The 17,631-nt window shown below is 43.7% G+C and overlaps 1 protein-coding gene across 4 annotated transcripts in view; it reads left to right on the top strand.

Annotated features, from left to right (window-relative positions):
• The window catches only part of CA10 (carbonic anhydrase 10), a 474,465-nt gene extending 458,266 nt beyond the window's left edge, over positions 1-16,199 (top strand). For all 4 annotated transcript variants that reach the window (XM_038547752.1, XM_038547753.1, XM_038547750.1 and 1 more), the window contains 3 exons: positions 10,102-10,256; positions 12,247-12,421; positions 14,917-16,199. In XM_038547752.1, coding sequence (XP_038403680.1) covers positions 10,102-10,256; positions 12,247-12,421; positions 14,917-14,939 — 353 coding nt within the window. In that variant the 3' untranslated portion in view covers positions 14,940-16,199. The remainder of the gene's footprint in view (positions 1-10,101; positions 10,257-12,246; positions 12,422-14,916) is intronic.
• The last annotated feature ends 1,432 nt before the right edge of the window (positions 16,200-17,631 follow it).

The raw sequence follows: 17,631 nt of genomic DNA, 5'->3' as shown, positions 1-17,631 counted from the left end.
CCAGGTCTCTGCAACTCCTGCCTGTATCTTGGCAGGGGACCACCAGTGGAAATCAGCATCATCCAGGCTATGGTAGCACTGCCTTTGTTAGCACACAGTTACCTGAGAAGGCGTAGACATTTATTTCAGATGGGGTCAATCCTCCCCATCAGTCTTTCTCTTGGAAGCCATTGTAATGAGAAATCAGTCTAAGACTTTGAGCAGAAAGTGACATGATTTACTGACAAGGATCACTCTGGTTGCATATTTGGAAAGAGACTGTAGAGGGGCAAGTGTCAATACTAGGAGATAATTGCAACCATCCCAATGACATGACAATGTCAATCATGGTCCCAGTTGAATGTGAAGGGGGCGGCAAGAAATGATTGGGTTCTTTGTTCAAAAACCAAACAAAGAACAAAGAACCATGAGATTCTTGATAGATCAGATTTATGATGTGAGAGAAAGAGAGGAGTCAAGGATGACTGTAGCCTTTAGCCTGAACACCTGGAGGGAAGACATTCCCATCAGTGGAGCTAGGTAAGGCTGTGATGAAGCGTATTCATGAGTGGGGAAGGGAATCAGAAGTTTCGAACATGGTAAGCTTGAGATGTCTATTGGGCATCCAAGAAGAGGTGAGGAGTGGGCAGTTGAGTATATGAGTCTGGATTTCAGGAGAGAGAACTGTAGATATAAATGTGGAAGTCATTGGGATCCAGATGGCATTTAAACCTGGGTGAAATCATGAGTGAGAATAAATAGAGGAGAGAGGCGGGACATGTCCTCATTTTTTGAAAGAGCAGCTCAAATCCCCATGACTTAGGATTGCAAATCATTTCTAAAGATATCTTTTAAATCCCACCCTGGAAGAGGCTCTTGCATGTCTGTCTTATTAACTAGGCAGAGAGGGGCAGGTGAGTGGGAGCAAGCATGGACCTATGGTCTGGGGGAATCACCATAAAATGGCAACTAGTAGGTACATAGTCCATTTGCTTGAGTTGGTCACAGATTAGAGGACTAGGAGGAAAAGGAACTGTGCAAAAACATTCTATTGAGCCAGTTAAGAAAAATCAATGCCAAGGAATCGGTAAAAGAAAACAAGCAGGAGAATCTCGCCAAAAAGACTGGAAATTTTGGAAGCCAGATACCATGGTGGTGAAACCACCATACTTATAGAAAGCAATGTGCTCTAGCCAAGAGAGATGGAATGAAGCAGCCCTGGGCTCCCAGCCCTACCCCTTCCTTGGCTGTATGACTTCAGTCAAGTTTCTTAATGATTCTGAAATTATAATTTCCTCATCAGTAAAATGAGGATAGTAACATTGATCTTGAGAAGGCTGGGGTCAGGATTAAGCCAGGTAATCAGTGAGTTGCCTAGGCAATGACTGGTATAAATGAGACACATTATCTTGTGCATTCCTTAATTGTCCAAAGGTGGTGGTCACATCCAGTTTCCTGAAGGGTGGGAGACAAGTCACTATAATGTCAGATAAAAACAATGTTCACAGTGAATACTATGCTGGGCGCATAATACGGCTCACTTTAAATGAAGCACAGCTCCTGTGTATGAACCCATGCACCGGATAGTAATGGCCTGGTGAGGTTCACTTTCCTTGGAAGCTTAGATTTCATATGTCTGAGCAAATCTTATAAAACACTCTCACAAACCCAGACCGACAATGGAAAAGACCAGCCAGAATTAATTTCAGGCTGAATTTAGAAAATCTTCCAAAGAAAATCCATTTTATTAAAGTTAAATTCCCCTTCAATAGACTGAGGGTCGAGACTGAAATCAGGACATTGAAAAATGGATTTCCTGAATGGATTTCCTGGAGGAGATATCAGTAATTTACTCAAAGTATTTTAATTTTTTAATGTGGTATATTGTAAGAATGCCAATATCCCTCCATCTTCCACGTGTTCATTAATTAGCAGCCACAGAGCTCCAATTACATAAAAGGTACCATTCTTATCATTTTAGTATCCACCTGATTTCATCAAGCTGGTGTTATTTTTTTAAAAGAGATTTTATGATATTTTCAAGGGTGAAACCAGTAACTAATGGAGTGCAAAGAGCCTTCGTAAATGGGGAACAGGGAGTAGCTATTAGAACATTACATATAAATGAAGGCTTTCTTCCCATGTCCTAGAACAGTGTAACATTTCAGTGGCTTCATTCTCTTTCAATTTCACATATTCCATTCATTTCATAGATTGAAAATACAGTGGTGAACCTCAGTCCAGTAAGGATCCAAAAGATCCCAGATTCCAAATTTAAAAAGATCTGGCTCTTGTCTTAATATATTCCCACTAAGGAAACAAGGACACACAACCGAAGGCACTCCGAGAAGAAATTTTAAATGGGCTTTTGGAGCACAGTACGAGCCCCTTAAAAGATTTTTTTCTGTCTCGCTTCTTTACAGCTTTGCTTTGGCCCACCTTCCCTGATTCCTACTGAAAGATGATTGCATAGGCAAGGACAGAGCATCTTGTAACTCTCTTATACGTCTCGGGTCCTTGGGAAGTGTTCTGGGCACATGCTCCTTAGAGGGATGCAGCGTTAAATGTGACGGAGTATCACTGGGGAGTTTGAGCATATTGCTTCTGGTGCCTTTCTCTGTGCTTAATTGAACTTGTACTTTCATTTCAAAAGAATGGCTTTGGAAATGTTTTCACAGAATGAGAAATGCAGCAATCACTTGCCATGTTGCAATCTAAGTAGTAACTCCAGGAAGCAAGGGACAGGAAAGGAGGGGCTTTACCTCTATGAATACAATTCTCAGAGGCCCTGTTTTTCACCGATTGTTTGTATAAAACACAAAACAAATCATATGACTTTATTCTTTGGTAATTGCCTTTCTTCAGTTCACTCCGATTTGCCTCAGATTACAAGAGGAAATGTCATTCCGTATGAGAAAATTGCCAAATAGTTCCTTATTGATCAGAACCAAGCCCGGTATCGATCTCTGGAACCACCGTGTCTTTTTCTCATTGGTACCGCTCTCTGAATGGGAACTTCATAAGCAGGGAGCCCGGCAATGTTAAATCTCTCAGTTGTCCACATAAGTGAACACAACACTTTTAACAGCGGCTGCCATTGAAGCTCAGACGAAGGGAAAGATTCCTCCCACTATGCAGTCCTAGGCATATCATCATAGTACATTTTTTCTTATTTAAAAAAAGAAGAAGAAAATGTCAGCTTGAGAGTTGTATCCATCACTGAGAACTCAGTCTAAGATAAATCACAGATTCAGCAAGAGCATGTCATAAAATTAAAAGCACATCTGTCAACTTCTCCAGTCATTTGAAAGAATAAAATTGGGCTGCTAACTGCACGGAACTATTCTATCTCTATCGATTATCCCAGGCGTCTCCCCTACTACAAAGATGTAGCCGACACATAAAGAATTACAGAAGTTGGACCTACTGAGGATAAATTTATCTACATAAGCTTGTTTATGTTGAAGGCTATTTGGGAGTCCATAGATTTTTTTTTTTTTCACCTGAAGATGACTTTAGCAATTATCCAGAATAATCTGGTGCCCACAGTAAGAGGTTACGGGACTTAGCCATGAAGGAAGAGGAAATTCCTGGCAAACCACAAACTGAAACTTAGACTTGGATTAAGATTCATGCTTGAAGTCTAGGGCTTTGCCCTCTATAAACTACATTCTCATATGACAGGTAGATAGATAGAGGAGAGGTGGCTGGAAAGATGATAAAAGAGAAATACGGAAAAAAAGAATTAGAAATAAAGAAAACTTCTCTTTAAACATGAAATTTTGTTTGAACTTCTCTGTCACTTCCTTTCAATAAATATCCTTAAAGCAAACAGACTACCCCACTGGCCTCTGAGCTTCCCCTCAAATCTGTACGTCTCTACTAACAAACAACTCTAACCTCTAGATCTTTGCCCTCCTTACTAATGAATAAATAGATCCATGAGAGTCTGGTAAGCACAACCCATCACCTAGAGCTTTCGTTCTTAGACACCTTGCTGTCTCGGGCCCAGAGGATAACTGTGACGGGTTACACACTGGTGGTTTTCTGCTGGCTGCTGCATAGACAGCGGAAGTGGGGGATACTTCGTTCCTGATCTGGTCAGCCATGGAACGCACCCCCAGTGTTCCTTGACACCAGGGCTGGAAATTTCTGAATTTGCCCATATTCTTTTCTTGGCTTCCATGGCCTTTGTCCCACCAAATATACCAAACAAGTCTCCATGGGGAGAAAAGAAGATGTAAAAAGATCGCCTGTGGTTCTCAAATGCCAATCCCTAAAAGCTCGAACACTGACTTAATGGCAGCCTGAGGCAGAGTAGGGGGAGTCATGAGAAGAAACACTACATGTTAAATGCCCACCGATTTCAGCAATGTGAATACGGCAGTGTAAATAGATGCATTTAGCATAGAAACTTGGTAATGCCAGATAGAGACAGGCACCAATCTCACACCTACCCTGATGTCTTGACAAGTGATATATATGGGGGGAGTAGCTGGCAGCATGTATTTCAGCCAGTGGTATGGACTGGAGTCTCAGAGATCTCTTCCCCATTATCTGACAAAGGATGTTACCTCTTCTTCCTTTAGTTTCTGCCCAGCGCCATCACCAGGAGGAGCTGCTGGGCAGAAACTGGTTTACTGATTCATCCAATCAGTGTTCCTTGAGCACCCGCCATGTGGTGGGCCCGTGCCTGGGCCTGGGGATTCACAGATAAGAGACAGAAGCCCTTCTCCCAAAGGTTGACAGGATGGTGGGGACTAAGTTATTTAAATACTAAGTTTAAATACTAAGTTATTATTGGCAAGCTGATTCAATAAATATGGTGACAAAGAAAGGCACTAACCCAGCTGGGGATAGCCAGGAGAGCTTAGGGAAGTCAAGCAGTGCTTATCCCAAGAAAGTGGTCATCCTGAGCAAGGAAATAGGAGGTGACATAAATGCTACCCAGGGCCGTATGCCAGGCCCTGTGCCAAGTACAGATCTTCCTCAACCATGGGGTGATGTTTGATAAACTCATCAGAAATTGAAAATACCCTAGGTCAACAATGCATTTACTATACCTAACCTACTGAACATCATAACTCTGCCTAGTTGACTTTGAACATGTTCAGAGTCATGCCAACTTATATTAGCCCACAGTTGGGCAAAACCATCTAACACAAAGCCTATTTTATAATGAAGTGTTGGTTATCTCATGTAATTTATTGAATACTGCACTGAAAGTGAAAAACAGAATGTAAATGGTTGTGTATGGGTATAGAATGGGTGGAGGTTACTGGTTGTTTACCCTCAGGATCCAGGGGCTGATAGGGAGCTTTGGCTGGTGGCCCAGCATCACGGGAGATGATCCTACCGCGTATCCCTGGCCTGGGAAAAGATCCAAATTCACAATTTGACGTATGATTTCTACTGAACGAGTATTGCTTTCACACCAATATAAAGTCGAAAAATCGTAAATTGAACCATCCTAAATTGGGGACCATCTGTACTTGAAAAGTGTGATCTTATTTGTTCTTCAAACAACTCTGAGGCATGTACTCTGTCTCAGTTAGTTTGGGCTGCTGTCATAAACTACCATCAATGGGTGGCTTGCAAACTATAGAAATTTACTTCTGACAGTTCCGGAGGCTGAAATTCTGAGATCAGGATGCCAGCATGGCTGGGTTAAGGCGAGGTCCCTCTGCTGGGTTGCAGAAATCTTGTTGCATCTTCACATGGATGAAGGGGTGAGAGCATTCTCTGGGCTCCCTTTTATAAGGGTGCTAATCCCGTTCGTGACAGCTCCATCCTCACGATCTAATTATCTCCCAAAAGCCCTACCTCCTAACATGGTCACATCAGGGGTTAGGACCTCAACATTTGAATTGGGGAGACGGGAACACATGCATTCAGTCCTGTGGTTACCCCAACCATCTGCATACTACAGATGTGGAAATTGAGGCTCACATGGCTACCTGCACGTCCAAGGTCACACAGGTGAGCAGCAATGCCAGCATTAGAACTCAGGTCACACTCTTCACACTGGGTCTTTCCAAGTTCTGTAGTGTGAGGAAGTAAAAAAGGCAACACGTGTGGCACCTGGCTGGCTCAGACAGTGGAGCGTGCGACTCTTGATCTCGGGGTTGTGAGTTCAGCCCCGTGTCCAGTGTAGAAGTGACTTAAAAATAAAATCTTTAAAAAAAAAAAAAAAAAAGGCAAAAGGTGAAGTGTGAATATTCACAGGATTCATGAAAAGAACCAAGTGGCGATGAGGATTGATGGTGGGAGGGTAGAACTGCCCGCAAGTTCTCTGATGGAGTGTTGCATCCCTCAGGGGACGTGGGCGAAGAGGAACCTCCTGGCAGGATCCCAGCAGGTGGAGTCTGGGATCCGGGCACAACAGTGTTTCGGAAGCACGCTGTTACCCTGCTGTGTGGGTTAACTCCCCGAACGTAGCGTCTTGCTCCTCGCCTGCCCCCCCACCGCCCACACGTACCAACACTTTCCTCAAATATGGGTGCAACACAGAGGCTGCTGATGGTTTCGGAGAAACATAAATGCTCGTTTCCTTTATTCCGGTCATGCCTGGAATGTCCCTCGTTCCACGGCCCTCTTCGTTCCCTCCTCCCCGCCGCCCCAAATAAAATAAAATACAATAATAGCAGCATGCTAGAGTACCCAATATGCTCTGCGTGCAAGCTTGGTTAAACAAATCACATTGACCTTTAATAAAGATGTGCCGGATGCTTCCTTCTCTCATTCAATATGTTAATCTTCGGGCCAAACCGCCATCAGAGCAAGCACCATTAAGTGCAGAGCTGATCTCGCTACTCCCCTGCTTTAAACCCTTCAGTGGCTCCACATCGCCTGCGGGATGAAGCCCGAACTCCCAACAGCGCAGAGAAGGGCCTCCCGGGTGTGGCCTGTGCCCAGCACCAGCTTCATGTCACGCACACCCCTCCCTCCCCCTGCGGCCCACCAGCACTCCGGCCCTCAGCCTTGGTGCATCTCTCTCTCCATCCTCAGTTCTTTCCCTGGCGGAAATGTCGACGGTGCCCTTGACAGCCACCCTGCTGCCAGCTACACAGTGATTAACTCCTGTCGTTCAAAATGCAGTTCAGGTCAGCTCCTCGATTAATACTCTCCTGAGTCCCACCCCCAGGCAGAACTGACAACCTCTCAACACACCCAGTACAGCTCTATGTCACCATCTCTGTGGCTCCTTGCTGCATTTACTTAGTTGCATCCTGCTCACCTACACCTAGCTTAGTGCTTGACACATAATAGGGGCTTAAGAGGTGGAGCCAAATGATGGCAATTCGACAAGCTTATTGTGCCGACGCCTGATGTGACGCCCAAGGAGCATCACGTTGGTGTGAGCTCTGGACACCGTGGCTTTGTCATGGAAGCACCTGACCACATAGGCCAGAGTGCAGACCCAGTCTAGCCATATTCCAATCACAGTATCTCTCCTGGGCTTGTCTTGATCCCCTCATGTTTGGATGGGAGGATAGACACATTAAAATGTAAATTGAAAGAAAGTCCTTTCTCCTAGGGTTGGCCTCCAAATCCAGCTTGAATACTCTATCTGTCCTGTGGTCATTTTGCGGACAAGGGTCCAGAGATGTTCAGTTCTCCCCCACTCAGGGTAATCAGAGGCCAGGAGGAGCAGTTGGGGCTGGAGCAGGCCAACGGTGGTTTTATTTATATCATTCCAAACCACTGGATCAGTTGATTTGTTCTTAATTCAGTTGACAAGTGAAGGAGAACTGAAATTCAAGTTTCCTTGGCAGAGATGACTCTTTTTTATTAGAGAAACTTAAGTGAGCAATTTCTGGAGGGAGAGATGGGAAAGGAAGGAGGCCTTTGCCCAGGAAAATGGATCAAGATCCCTGATGCTCAGAATCAGAAGGTAGGAACAGGCCTGGCCAAGGTACACTTATCACCTGATAGCTGAGCCTGCATGTATTTATTTTGCCATTTGTTGTCTGTCTCTTCAGTAGAATTAGAGCGGGCACTGCATCCATCTTGTTCACTGCTCTCTCTCTAGACCCCACCTAACCCTATGCCCAGCACAAACTGGTGCTTAGTGAACATCTGTTGAGTGAATTAATGACTTTGGTCTAGAAGTCAGGAGAGCTGGCTTTCATTTTCCACCCTATAGTCAGCTAGCTCTGTGACCTTAGGCAGGTTACTGTGCCTCTCTGTTCTTCTCAATGGGGATGTTGTTATCTGCCTAACCAATCTTTTTTTTTTTTTTTTAGATTTTATTCATTTATTCATGAGACACACACACACACACACACACACACACACACGCAGAGGCAGAGGCAGAGGCATAGGCAGAGAGAGAAGCAGGCTCCATGCAAGGAGCCTGATGTGGGACTTGATCCCAGGACTCCAGGATCATGCCTGGGCCGAAGGCAGGTGCTCAACCGCTGAGCCACCCAGGCGTCCCATGCCTGACCAATCAATCTTATAGGTTATTGTGAGGTTCCAGATGTATGTGAAAATCCTTTTTTACCATTATATGTGCACAGTACTAAACCTGAAAGATTATGTCAATCACTGAAGAGTTAGTCCTTTTCCATTAGGAGTTAAAAACATGGATGAGAGACTCTAGGAAGACTGGAGAAGCCAGGTAGTTCCCTCCATCTGCCAGGCATTGGGTTCCATGGGCCTCCTGGACCAGCCACAGTAGTGGACACTCATGACAAACTGGAGGTGCAAGACCCCTAGGCACTTAGATCTGGAATCACCAGGATATAGAGGGTCATGGAAGCCGTGGATGTAGATGGCCTTCTCACTGTACAGTGATGAAGAGAAAAAAAAAAAAAAAAAAAAACCTTGGACTTGTCCCCAGTAAATGTTAACACTGAGAGAAGCAGGTGGAGAATCAAGAGCCAGCAACAGAACCTGAAGGGAATGTCCAGGAAAAGGAATACCAAGCATGGTGTTTTGGAAGCCAGGAAAAGAGAGTAAGAGTGTGCAGAAAGAAGGGGAGGGATCACAGGGAGAGGAGGAAGGTGAGAGAGGTTCATTGGAATTTGTGGATGTTTTAAAACTTCAGTACATTACAGTGTTACAAAAATACAACCAATGCATTGAATTTAAAAACCGGAATGAGGGGATCCCTGGGTGGCTCTGTAGTTTAGCGCCTGTCATCGGCCCGGGGCATGATCCTGGAGTCCCTGCATGGAGCCTGTTTCTCCCTCCACCTGTGTCTCTCATGAATAAATAAATTTAAAAATCTAAAAAAAAAAAAAAAAAATTGGAATGAAATAAACCAAAATGCTCGTGGCAACTGTTTTAGATGACAGAGATATTTATTATCTTCTTGGTTTATTTTTTTCCATATACTCTAATATGCACTTATATAATTTTATAATTGAAAAAGTATATTTGATAGTAAAATACATAGGAGTGTGACTACCTCAAACAGGTGTAAAAAGAGAAAAGGTTATGTGCATAGGCCCTATGAGAGGAGATCCACAAAAATGAAATCAATTGTTGAACTTAACTGTTGAATCTCATGGTAGATTTGATCTAATTTGCTTTTCTTCCTAAAAGTGTTTTCTTAATGTTCTTTTAATTAAGCAATGTTAATAAAGAAAGATGGTGACCAGGCAATGTTGCTGGCTCCAGGCCCTGGAGCCTTTTATGGTATATTTCATTATGACTATAACGCTATGGATCTAGGTCTCAGGGACCATATTCCCTGGTATGGTTCACCTAGAGTGAACATGTATTTGAGCAAGAAATAAGCCTTTGTTGTTTAAAATAACTGAGATTGGGGGGAACACCTGGGTAGCTCAGTGATTGAGCATCTGACTTTGGCTCAAGTCATGATCTCAGGGTTCTGGAATCGAGTCCCATATCAGGTTCCCTATGGGAAGCCTGCTTCTCCCTCTGCCTCTGTCTCTGCCTTTCTCTGTGTCTCTCATGAATAAATAAATTAAAATATTTTAAAAATAGATATATAAAATAAAATAACTGAGATTGGGGCTGGGAGCTGCTAATTACTGTAGCCTTTCCTGCAGATGTGGTCTTCTGAAATTTGAAAAGAAAAAGAAATTATCAGGAATCCCAGCACTTTCTTGAGAAACCTAACTCTTAGGTCTTTCTTATTTCCTTCTCCAGATGATGCATATTTACTACAGGGACTTAATATAGAGGAACTATATCCAGAGACCTCTAGTTTCATTACGTATGATGGGTCGATGACTATCCCACCCTGCTATGAGACAGCAAGTTGGATAATAATGAACAAACCTGTCTATATAACCAGGATGCAGGTGAGCTTTTCTGTGGTCTTTTAGCTAAAGGGGAAAATGATGTAAAGACTGGCTGGGTTTGTGGAGTGCCTGTCGATTAGTTTGCTAGGACTGCTTTGACAAAGTAACATAAACTCAGTGGCTTAAACAGCAGAAAAGTACTGCTTCACAGCTCTGGAGGCTATAAATCCAAGATCAAGGTGTCAGCAGGGTTGACCCCTTCTGAGGGACATAAGGAAGAATCTGTTCCATATCTGTCCTTCTGGTGGGTGGCCAGCAATCTTCGGTGTCCCCTGGCTCATAGAAACATTGCCTTCATCTTTACATTGTGTTTTTCCTCTATGTCTCTGCCCAAATCCCCTTTTTTATAAGGACACCTGTGTCCCACTGAATTAGAGCCCACCCTGATGACCTCATCTTAACCAATTACTCCTGCCATGGCCCTATTTCCAAACGAGATCACATTCTGAGGTCCTGAGGGTTAGGACTTCAATTTATGAATTCTGAGGGTGCACAGTTGAATCACTACACCTATGTTTGAAGAACCAGCCTCTGACAAGGCTTAGCATGAACTAATTGTAGGAGCATCCCATATGTCGGAATGAGAAAAGACCACAGAGTCAATTCCCAAAGTGTGCTCTACAGTTATGATGTTCACACAGCAAATGAGAAAAATGGATGATATGTCCAAATATGCTTGAAAAAGCTGATTTTTTTTAAGTTAAATAGGGCTGCCTATTTAAGGCAGTTAAGTGTCCAGCGCTTGATCTCAGCCCAGATCTCAATCTCATGGTTGTGAGTTCAAGCCATAAATTGGGCTCCATACTGAGTATGGTGCCTACATTAAAAAAAAAAAAAAAAGAGTGAAATAGATTTCTTTATTAGGAAACTTCTCAGGGCCTTTAAATTGATAATATTTGTGTCAGTCTCCAAGAGGAAGTGTAGGATGTTTAGCATTTCATAAACTATTGAAATATGAAATATTTTAGAGCATCTCACAAGGCTAGTATGCCCCTGAACCACACAAGAACCAGGTCTGAGCATTGGGTGCCAGCTTTGCTAATGGCTCACTGTGCACACCCAAAGCCATCACCCCCACTTATGTGAAATCAATGCTCGTCCTCTTTATAAGGAGGGGAGTAAATCACATCTGTTCCAGTTCTGGCATTCTGTGACTGTGAGCATCTATAAAAACTCAAAAGGAAGATAAACAAAAAGAAAAGCAGATTCCAATATCCTTGACAGGATATGTACTCACAACCCAACAATCTGAACCATTTTAAGTCTTCAGTCCTACCTGTGTTGATTGCAATTCCTTTGGTGACAAGCCACCTCCTCCAGATAATTTAAACTTAGAAGAAAAAAAAAAAAAGGAGGTATTCAAGAGATATTGGGGCATCTTTACGGAAGTTGAAATCAGAAATTGATATTAGGAATTCATGAGAAGTCTGTCATCTCTGTTCTCTTTTGCTTCTTATTGCACATCTGCTTCCTTCTTCCCTGTTAGAGACAGAAAAATCTTCCTCTGCTTCGTGGTCCTGGGGCAAAACATGGTGGAAAACACTTTAGTCTCGATAGTCACAGAAAATGAACCAAACTGATCCAGCTTGATTTAGCTCTGACCCCTGGACCAGTCACTACAGTTTGGATAACACCCATGCGGGGGATTAATTTCCTGAGTTATTGGAAGTTACGGGACCATGAGGTGTCCAAGTGAGAAGGGAGTCTGGAGAACGAACTAGATAGATTTCCTCCTTTGATAGATGGTGCATCTGAGGATAAGAGAGAGCAAAGGACTTGCTCTGGGCCATGCGTGGCCTGGTGAGATGGAAGTAAGGCTCGCTTCGGGCACAGAGGCATGGAGGGGAGGGGGTGCCCGCAGCACAACTGAGTCACGTGTGCCCTGTCCCACGCAGCCAGTGACACCTGGCCTGGGCACAGTTAGCAGTTGTACTTCTTCCCTAGCGCATTTGGGAAGATGGGTGGACCTCAGCCATGTCTCTCTTCACAGATGCATTCCTTGCGCCTGCTCAGCCAGAATCAGCCATCTCAGATCTTTCTGAGCATGAGTGACAACTTCAGGCCTGTGCAGCCACTCAACAACCGCTGCATCCGCACCAACATCAACTTCAGTTTACAGGGGAAGGACTGTCCCAACAACCGAGCCCAGAAGCTTCAGTACAGAGGTGGGTGTGGTGGCGCAGAGGGTAGCAGGCCCCCAGGCAGCACTCTGAAGGCTGGGTAGAATTTGATTACAAATGACAGTGAGGGGCACCTGGGTGACTCAGTGGTTGAGTGTCTGCCTTCGGCTCAGGTCGGGGTCCTAGGATTCAGTCTCCCATCGGGCTCCCCACAGAGACCCTGCTTCTCCCTCTGCCTGTGTCTCTTCTTCTCTCTGTGTGTCTCTCATGAATAAATAAATAAAATCTTAAAAAAAAAAAATGACAGACCACTCCCTTTCCATTCCTGTGGTGCTTTTCCGTTGGCAAAACCTATGTATCATTAGAGAGAGACACAGAGAGAGGTAAGGGGAGGAGTGTCAAACCTTCAGATCCCTTATGGTTCAAGCAAGAAGCATTTGAAAAAAGAAAAAGGAAGGAAGGGAGTTTTACTGGAACCCAAGTGTGGACATCTGCTGAGGTATACAGTCTTCACCAGGAAGAAGAGAGTGGTCCCATGAAAGAACATTTGGTGGAGGGTTTTTTTTTTTTTTTTTTTTTTTGTACAAATAGTTACAAATCATTACACTAAGGATGTTTCAGGAAGTTGTATACCTTATCCCGAGCTTCTAGTATATGCAGCGCCATAGGACTTTAAACTGATGGGAAACAGGAAGGTGTTTTCCTTTTCCTTCTTAAGTTTTTATTTAAATTCCAGGTAGTTAACATACAGGGTGATATTCATTTCAGATGTACAATATAGCGATTCCACACTTCATACGTCACCTGGTGCTCATGACAATTACACTCCTCATCCCCATCACCTAATTCACCCATTCCCGCACCCACCTTCCCTCTGGTGACCATCAGTTGTTCTCTGAGTTAAAGAATCAGTTTCTTGGTTTGCCTCTCTCTTTTTTCCCTTTGCTTGTTTATTTTGTTCTTAAATTCCACATCTGCGTGAGATCATATGGTGTTTGTCCTTCTCTGACTGATTTATTTCGCTTAGCATAAGATAGCATTTTTACTGTCATTTTACCCAAGGGCCCAGAGAGGCTAATCCTCCAAATCTGTTAGAACAGGGCAGCTAGAAGTGCTCAAGCTTTTAGTTAAGTGCACAATGTACCCCCACCCTACCTCCTTTCCCCAAAAGGTGAGCAAATACTCTGGATGCCAGGCCATTGGGATCCAATGAGGTAACTTGTGTGAGCACAGCTTTTTCCGATGCTATGTCCCTACAGGTGACTATTATCCCTACTAAAGGAGACATTTAAGATGGCCCCTGCCTCCTGTAACCCTCTTGTCCACATCTGGCCCTCTCTTTTCGGTTATGCATGCTAAGTATCTGTTGATGGCTGTGGTAAACCCATGACACGGAAAGGAAGATAGAGGCAGAACAGAGTCGTGGAGATTTCTTCAGCAAGGAATCCACACACCTGAGTTCCAGGACTGGTTCTGTCATTATCAAGTCGTGTAAACCCAGCCAAGCCTTTTCCCCTCTGGACCTGGCTTCTTTCATGATGGTCTCTATACCATCTATTTCATTACTTGGGAGGAGCAAATGAAAGGCTGGATGGGGAAGCCCTTTGTAGCAGTAATGTGCCACCCAAATATGGGGGTTATGGATGTCACGAGGCAGCTTGTAGAAGCAGCTACCACTGCTGCCCATGTTCCCCCACTTCATCTCTCCTACTTTCCCACATCTCCTTCTTTCTTTTTTCTCTGTCAGACACATGCAGTCTCAAAACTATAATATTCTGTTTCCTTCCAGCCAGAACTACCAGAAAAATAACTCTGTTCATTCATTGAGCCTTCCCTTTATTCAATATGTAGTTAGTATGCACCTACGATGTGCCAGGCACTTAGCTAGGTGTTGGGGAGACAGTAGTGATGAAGACAGATAGGGCCCCATCCGTGCAGAGCTTATGGTCTAGAGGAGGGGTCACAAACTTTCTGTAAGAGCCAATTGGTAAACACTTTATTTAGGCTTTTGAGTCATATAGTCTCTGCTATATGGTAATGTTGTAGTGTGAAAGCATCCATAGACATATGTAAATGATTAGGTGTGGCCACATTCCAATAAAACTTTATTTACAAAAACAGGTCACAGGCTACATTTGACCTTTGGGCTGTCATTTGCCCACCCTTCATCTAGAGTACTACCATCCACTGGATCTTTCTGTGACCATGGAAATGTTCTATACCTACATCGTCCATTATGGTAGCTACAAGCCACATATGGCTATCAGGCGTTTGAAGTGTGGCTAGTACAACAATGCAACTAAATTTTTTGTTTTAATTTTAATTTTAATTTATGGGAGCTACATGGGACTGACAACAACCATATTGGACAGCTCAGGCTTCAAGGTTCATGAAGAAGTGGAAGGGGTGGTTGGGATACATAGATACAATTTACAGAACTTTGGAGTAAGCCTCCCAAACTTTGTGTGCATTAATTCAATGATGCTTCATTTTGTGGTGTTTGTGTATGTGTGTGTGTGTTTCTTTCTCTCTCCTTCCAGTAAATGAATGGCTCCTCAAGTAAGGAATGAGGCCAAGAAGAATCTCAAGAAGAAATGCTACAACTGTGAATTGATGTAACCTAGAATGCCCCCTTCTTTCTTCTCTCTCCCTCCCTCCCTCAAGCCTCATTCACTCTTTGGATTGGCCGTTTCTTCATGAAAAGTATCTGCAAAACCATGGCAGAGGAACACATCTGTTACTGACACACAGTCACTGACACACACACACAAGCACTCACACACACATGCAAACATATCTACACACAGACACACTCCCATGGCCTCCAAGATGGGAAGTCAAATTTCAGAAAACAAACAGGTTCATTCATAAGAGATCTTAGAAGAAAATAACCAGTTAACCTGATTACAATTTTGATACCGTTTCCTGAACTAATAAATCTACCCAATGAGACTTTTCAGCCTTTGTACATACAAAATTCTTCCAAAAGAGAGAGAGGAGGAAACGCAGCTCCAACAGCATCGAGTGGACTTTGTTCTTGGCATCAAGTTATCTCGGGTGGTGTCCTGGGATCCTCTGAGGATGCTGGTGGCAGGTGAACCAGGACAAAGTTGGCCAAGGACACTTATTTCTAAGATTATGATTCTTCTGTTTACTCAAAAATTTCAAAAGAAAAGGACAGACATTGAAGAGATACACATTGTATATATATCACTGCAGACTATAAATGGAAATATTTCCCCTCTTTGTCACATACCTGTAGTAGGATTTGCCAAGATCAGAATCGATCCATTTGCTGTTTCTTGTTTTCCAAAGGTCATACATTGTGTTTGGTTATTGTTAACAGCTCAATAAATGTGTTTAACGAGTTGATTTCATTTTTCTGGCTTTGGTCTGTTCTCCTTCCTTACAGGCAAAGCCCTGACTCCATGCAACTGCGTTCTTTGATTTGACTTGTTCCTTCATCTACACGTTCTGTTCATTTGCAGCCAGTTTTTACTCAGTTTGTGGCAATCAGGAATGCATTTGCTAAGCAAGTATAACTTTAATTCCACTCCATGGCTCGATCATTCATACAAGGTGAGCTTCAGCCTGAGGTAGCAGGCGACAGATTTCTTGCATTTCAAAACTGCCATCCCCCCTGTGATGCTCCCTTGAAGGAATGCACTTTGCCTTGTAAATTCCTGGGAAGGGGGTGTCTTTTCTCTCCAGGTGCAGCCGGATCTCACAAAATACAAACGAATGCCTTTCTTTCCTTGTTTATAATGGTCACTCACTGTGTTTGGTTACTGTCAAGAAATCAATAAATGTGTTTAACAAGTTACCCGGTACCCGTGTCTGAGTTTATTGAAGAGGAGGATGCTCCCTGCTGAAGTCTCTTGAGTCCTGCTGCGTCCTCGAGCAATTGCATTGTGGCTGACAGGGCAGCAGAGCCACTGGAGCCACCTGGCTGGCCATTCCCAGAGCTGGGTAATTAATACCCTGTTGAGAAAACATATAGGCTTAACTCCTGGAAGAGAAGATTTGGATGTTCGTTCAGTGGCAAAATTAAAAATAACTTTTGTCTCTTCTTTCCATCACAGTCCCCAGAAAGAGGGAGAGCACAGGCATGCAGGGTCTGTGCAAATGGGAAACTTCACAGGCACCTGGGAAACTTCAGCCAAGTAACACGTTAACCATATTGACAATGAAAAAAAGATCAAATGGCCAAATATTTCATTTATAAAATAATACACTTAATTGAATTGTTTTCACTTTTTGCACCATTGTTAGTTAGATGATGGCCTTAGCTGTGATGACGTATGAGCCAGTTTCTGAGCAATTGTATTTTTTGCAGAAAACCAGATCTGTCTGCAAAGGTTTAGGGTAGACAGGTGACAGTCTTCCTTTGCATGGCTTGCTGCTTTCTTTCTGAGACAGAATCTTCCCTAGCTTGCAAGGGCAGGCAGAGGTGTAGTACAGTGGCTGAAGAAGATTGGTGAATCAACCAAACCTGGCCTCAAATCTTCACTGTGCCACTTGCCCGCTTGCTGTGTGACCCTAGGCAAGTGGCTTGACTTCTCTGATCCATGCATTGGGGATGCATGGATCATAACTGCCTCCATGAGTTGTGAAGCTTAATGCAACACAGCTACTTAAAGCAGCCAGCCCAATACCAGTGACTGTACATAGTACTGTACATGGTACCTGTAGGCCATGTGTGTGGCTCACCTGGCAGGGTTTATGTGGACCATACTATACCTCCCTCTACATGAAGGAGTTAGCACCAATCACAACAAAGCCATCAATTAATATCAAATGAGAGAAATAGACAGCCAGCAGTACCCATGTAGGTAAATGCCTGACTTGTGTTGGAATATGAGCAAGGAGCACTAGTGAGGAAGGAAGGGAGGCAGAAGCCAGGTTTCTAAGCTTTGTTCTGTTACTGGCATCTTCCATCATGCAAATTGGCTCCCCGTGCTGGGGCAGTGTCCTTATCTAGAAATAACTCAGACATGACCTCCCCACTATCATTCCCTAACACTCTCATTCACTTCTCAGTCCAGGGAGAGCAGAAGAAAACCCAAGCTGACACCCCTGGTGTCACTGGGCCCAAGCAGAATTTCACTTTGGCCAAGCAGAACCAGAAATAGAGTGAACTAGCTGGTCTCTCACCTGCTGGGCTGACCCTAAATGTGCCTTCTCCCCATTCCCTGCACTACCCAAACTATAAAATGGAAATAGGGGCACTTTGCCCTCAAACCATGGGGGAGTAA

The sequence above is a fragment of the Canis lupus genome, chromosome 9 (assembly GCF_011100685.1).
Source record: "Canis lupus familiaris isolate Mischka breed German Shepherd chromosome 9, alternate assembly UU_Cfam_GSD_1.0, whole genome shotgun sequence".
NCBI lineage: Eukaryota > Metazoa > Chordata > Mammalia > Carnivora > Canidae > Canis > Canis lupus.
The sequence above is the reverse complement of the archived record's forward strand: the minus strand, read 5'-3'. Positions and strand labels throughout refer to the sequence as shown.